At 31.1% G+C, this 6000-nt stretch overlaps 1 protein-coding gene across 1 annotated transcript; it reads right to left on the bottom strand.

The window, feature by feature from the left end:
• Positions 1-560: 560 nt before the first annotated feature.
• Positions 561-4116, bottom strand: LOC100778489 (cationic amino acid transporter 6, chloroplastic). The gene is made up of 3 exons (XM_026124508.2): positions 3936-4116; positions 2577-2610; positions 561-1140 (listed from the first exon to the last, which is right to left on the bottom strand). The coding sequence occupies exons 1-3, from the start codon at positions 4114-4116 to the stop codon at positions 561-563; spliced, it is 795 nt and encodes a 264-aa protein (XP_025980293.1).
• Positions 4117-6000: the final 1884 nt, after the last annotated feature.

The raw sequence follows: 6000 nt of genomic DNA, 5'->3' as shown, positions 1-6000 counted from the left end.
CAAAATGTTAGATTTAGAGGCTAAATCCATTAAATCGGAGGCTGAGTATTCGTTCCACCACGGTCCATGTCCAATTCCATGAGTTATAGAGACTGGTTGCTTGGCATTGTCACATAGGAGCTGAAGTGGCATTGATGTGTGCATTGGCATGTCCAAATTGTCTTAACCCAGATACATACCCATCACCCGTGAATGATATGTGCCGCCGAAAAGATACAATGAACGAAACGTTTCAGCACTCCTCGCAATGTTGCGCCCTCCACTTGCCATCCTTTTCGGAGTTGATCCTAATCATCTTTCCTACTTCTAATGAATGCTATTGTTAATTTGTTGAAGAGCTTGCATCTTTTATCATAAATATCAGGAAGGGGCCTATGCAACATTTCTTTAGAAATTGATTCTCTCTCTTTGTATATCACACAACACAAGTTACATATATACAGAAGATTAATCTCATGTATTCTTTACTACTGTATACTTTTTATGGTAAGTTGTACTAAGTTTGGAGGAGGCCAGTAAGGGGACAAGAGTTAAAATTAAATCAGCATTAGCTGCCTCAACTATAGCACTTGAACTTCTACCTTAGTTTGTAGGTTGGATGAGCTTGAATTCAGTTGATTAGACCCTATTTCAGTTTCTTCTTCTGCTTGGTAAGTGGAGTGAACACCATAGAGGACATAGAAGAGGGTAATGAAACATGCCCACATAGCAAACCTTTGGAAAGAGAGGAGCTTTAGAGTGGTGATGAGGAAAACGTTGAGAAAGATGGAGAGGGCAGGTGGCCAGGGCATGAATGGCACACACCAATCAGCATCATCAGCATGGGTATGATGAGGCACCTTGTGGTGGTAAAAAGCTGTGATGGTGATCATGAGCCCACCAAAGAGTGGGAGACCCCACTGTTGCTGATTGAATTTCCATGAAAGGGAGAAGCCTAGAGCACCAAGTGAAAAGAGAAATTGGAACAAGAGAGTGTGAATAGGTGGGGTGTGGCTAGTGATCACATATCGACGGTATATCAGAGCATTGGCTACCAAGTAGAACACCAAGAGCGTGCGGATGTTGACCAACTCGATTATGATGCCAAGCTCAGTGAATAGAGCAATGGATGCTGTGCAAACTCCAGAAGAATAATTAAACCTTTATTTTATTATGAAACAGAAAGACACCTTAATATTAACAGCCAGTACATCAATAATATATTGGAATTGTCAGTAGAGACCCCTTAGATTAATTTGGTTCGTTTTTTCTTTTTTCTTTTTTCTATTTAGATTAACACTAATTATTTTTTATTATATTTGGACTAATTATTTTAAGCTTAAAAAATATGTCATATTAAAATATATAATGATAAATTAATTTTGTTATATAGTTACAAATAATTTTAAAATATGAATAAATACCAAGGTAACCCCCAAAAGTACAAAAGTATTTTTTTATCGACAAGAATTAAAAATAGATAACAAGGAATTTATAATAATTTAGAGAGTCTTTTCAACCAATCTACATCCCAAAATAATTTAAAAATATTAATGGTGTTATGCTAGTTAAAATTGAAAATCCTTACCCAAAAAGAGAGTGGCATTCAATGGGGTGTCGAAGGATGCACTTTGACTAACCAAGACAGCACTAGTCTGGCCCTTGCTATAACACAAAGGTATCTAGCTTGGCCTAACATCACAACTAAGAGAGAAGCAACTATGCCCAAACTTGCATATGCTCCAACAAGATTATTCTCCTACATCCATCCAATCTTAGCAAAAGCGATTGAAAATGTTGCTTTATCTGATATCTATTAAAGTCACAAGAATAATTGCTTTATCATTTATTATCATTACCCACTACAAAACAAAGTAACATTTATATGTAAATATGTAACATATGATGCATATTTAAGTTCAAACATTTCAAACTTAATTAGAAGAAAATTCATAGGAATTGTTCAATTCTTCACTACTTAACTTGTTGTAAGGAGCCATCATACCCAAAGATAGAGCCATTAAGCAATAAAGTATGGTGGTTATGAGAATTGAACCCATAATTCCAATAGGCAGGCTCTTAAAAGGATCTTTGATCTCCTCTGCCAAGGTTGAAGCCGAGTCATAGCCTATATAGCTAAAGTAGACTGTGGCAGCTCCATTCACAACTCCTCTTAAAAGATCGGGGGTACATATTATAGTGTTGGTGTATGTTGATGATCTAATCATTTTGGGTGATAATCATGAAGTTATCATCGAATTTAAAGCTTATTTACACAATTGCTTTCACATGAAAGATTTGGGGATCCTCAAATATTTCTTAGGTGTTGAAGTGACGTGATCTTTCGCGGATATCTTTCTTTGTTAATGCAAATATGCTTTGGACATTATAGTTGAAGCTAGGCTTCTGGGAGCTAAGCCATCAAATGTGCCAATTGAACAGAATCATCGTCTGACACTTGGAACAAACTTGCTTTTTCCTCATCCTGATCAGTATAGGCGATTAGTAGGTCGTCTCATTTACCTTTGTTTTATCAAACCCGAGCTTTCATATTGTGTGCATGTGTCGTCTCAATTTATGCAGGCACCTAAAGAGACCCATTGGGAGGCTGCTTTCCATGTTGTTCGATACCTGAAAGGGAATATAGGACAGAGTGTTTTGTTATGTAAGGATTGTGACCTGCAACTATCTGATTGGTGTGACTCTGATTGGACTAAATGTCTTTTAACTCGTAGGTCCCTTATCGGATGGTTTGTTCTACTTGGATGTTCTTCAATTTCATGGAAAACTAAGAAGCAACAAACAGTATCTCGCTCCTCTGCTGAGGTTGAGTATTGATCCATGGCAGTTGTAACACGAGAATTGAAATGATTAAAAGGTTTTTTTTATAGTCTTGGTATCTCTCATTCTCAGCCTATGTGACTTCATTGTAACAATCTAGTAGGGCTTCATATTGTCAAGAACCCGATTTTTCATAAGCGCACCAAGCACATCAAAGTGGACTGCTACTTCATTCGCGACAAGTATCTCATTGGCAATAGTGCACCTATTTATGTTCCTACACATGCACAATTAGCTAAAATTTTTACTAAGGCTCTTGGTCCCACTCAGTTCACCTCTTTGCTGTGCAAGTTGGGGATATGTAATTTACATGTTCCAACCTCAAGGGATAATGAGATCATGATGAGATAACATAATCTGTGTGCAATTATGTGCAATTATTAGATCATGATGAGATAGTAGAATTTGTGTGCAATTATGTGCAATTATTATCCCGTATTATTAGTCTGTGATCATGTAAATCAATTTGTTTAGTCTAGACGTAACTCTCTTGTATATATTTATGCCTTAACAAAGCATGAAATACAAAACAAAATTATTCTATCATAGAATCCTTTAACAAGAAAACAAAAAGAGTGTTTAGCATATTAATTAATCTTAAGCATATTAAAAGGTATATTTGATATTTTTGTAAAATTAATTAATACTAGCTAGTTAGTTTTGAGCAAAATCTGCATGTCCATACATATGCGGCTACGTTTTAGCATGCATGATTGAATGCAATAAGATAAGAATGACATTTGGCATAGAAAGATACACATACAATTAATAAATTAATTGATTACGAGTCTATGCTGAACTGTAATCAATATGCTTCGATCCATTTGTGGACCTTTTCATCGGTATGCATGTTAACTCACTACACTTTCACAATCACAGTTTCACTGATAGCAACTCAGACACCACCAGGCCTAAGAGAACACGCACGAGGCCGCCCAATTACCTCAGTGATTTGGTGTAAATGCAGGAGCAAAAGAAGACAAGACCATTAGATAATTTTCTCACTTCAAATCAGAATTATATTTCATACCCCATTTTGTTATCCTTAGAAATATTCTCTGTTGGCATGGCCAATGATTGGCATTTCCCCCCTCATTTGTAAACGTTATAAATACCACCAATAGTAATGAAATCAGCAAATTGTTTTTCCACAGTTTCCATTAGCAATCTAGCGTAGGTAGTTACTTTATCATTCACTTTCACGTTCTTCCCTTTCACTTTTCCCCTTTCGATCGATCTTTCAACTATGAACGCCTTAGCAACCATCAACCGTAACTTCTGACGTGCAGTTTGCATTCTCGGTTTGGACTCTAAGCTTGAGAGTAGCCTTCGGGAAATCAAAGTATTTATTCATTCTCGATCTATCTCTCTTTTTAAATTTGTTTATTAGTAATTTGCATGTTTCTTTCGATTTAATCATTTACTTTATTCATATCATAATACCATTCAATATTTTGCAGGTTGAATGCACGATCCCAAAAGATGGTGGAACACTAGATACGTGTGTAGGGTTCTGGATTCAACATGACAATGTCCGTGGACCGATGAAAGGGGAATCCGTTATCACCCTAAGGCATGTTTCTTTCTCTCTTCGATCCGTTATTTTTTGCTTCTTTTCTGTGTCATGTCATGTTCTTGCATGAACTCCACGTTGCTTACACTAATTTTTTTTTTGGTGATATTATATAGCACATTTTTATAGCATAGTAGTATGCTTTTATTAATAAACTAAATTAATATCTCATTGTCTTGAATCTTTATTTATGTATATATATTAATATATTAAAATATATTTTTCATTTTATGAAATTTAAAAAAATTAATACTCCGTATCAATTATTTTTTAAAAATCTTTATATTTTTTTTTATTTTTTTAAAAATAATATATTATTCTAACTCAATTAAAAAAAAACTATTCTAAAACTATTGTGTTAGATATACTTGAAAAAAGTATTATCACTAATCACTTATTGTTGTCATACTAACTTTAAGTAGGATTACTAATATTAAAAATTATTGTGGTCTACATAAAAAAAACATTATAACTTTTTAAGAAGGATAATTGTCCTAAAATCATTTTCTCATAATAATTTGATTTTGGGTAGTTAATTATTTTCTTTAAAAAGTATATATACATTAATTTTTTGATAAAGATAAGGTCTAACATTTATCTTTTTATAAATTCTCTTAATACCTTATAAAATAATTATTGAAAAAAATTAAATATAATTAATATTTTGAAAATATGAAATGTATTTTATTCTTTTTTATTTAGTAAAGCATGAAGAATATTTGTTAGATTACATATAAGAGAATTTAGAATTATTCTACCCTTATACAAATTTTCCTAATATTTTATAAAAATAATATAATAAAAAATTAAATGTATTTAATGATTTCAAAACATATAAAGAGTAAATATTTAACTCTTTCTTTATCTAATAAATAAGAGGATAAGCACTAATTAATATGGTTTAGATTAATAATTCATATTTAATATTACTTCTGGTCATTTTTATAAGAGATAAGTGATAGTATATTTTATAGTTTCTTAAAAAAAAATTGAATGTAGTATAATAGAATATTCATTAATAATAAAATATCTAATATTTCCTTTAATTTATTTTATATATTTTATTTATATTAAAAAAACATGCAATATATACATAGGAAACTTGCTAATTGAAAGACTAATAAACTTGTCAGAGGAAGAGTTAAATGAATAAAATAAATATATTCATTTTTTATTCATTTAATAAATAAGAGAATTTTTAAGAAATTTTTATTGAAAGATTTTTTTTTTAATTTCCTATTCTTCAACTTATTTGAGTAGTATTTTAGTCTACATATTGCATCTATTATATAATACATATATTTTATATAATTAAAATTTGTAGTAAATAAATATTTTTAATATTTATATATATGAGTTATATTATAATTAAAATCATAATAAATAAATATATTTGAATATATAAATTATATTTTGAATTTATAATGAATAATTTAAATTGTTACATAAAGTTGTTCTTAATTATTAATATTTTTTCAAAAAAGATTGAGTTTAATTTTAAAATAAAAATAAGTGACAAAAAAATAAAAAATAAAAATGTCCGATTCACTGGATGAAGAGATTGAAAGCCTCACCCTTCGATATATATTTTAATTTATAATATAAAA

This window comes from Glycine max, chromosome 11 (genome assembly GCF_000004515.6).
Source record: "Glycine max cultivar Williams 82 chromosome 11, Glycine_max_v4.0, whole genome shotgun sequence".
Taxonomy (NCBI): domain Eukaryota; kingdom Viridiplantae; phylum Streptophyta; class Magnoliopsida; order Fabales; family Fabaceae; genus Glycine; species Glycine max.
This window is presented reverse-complemented; position numbering and strand designations above follow the sequence as displayed.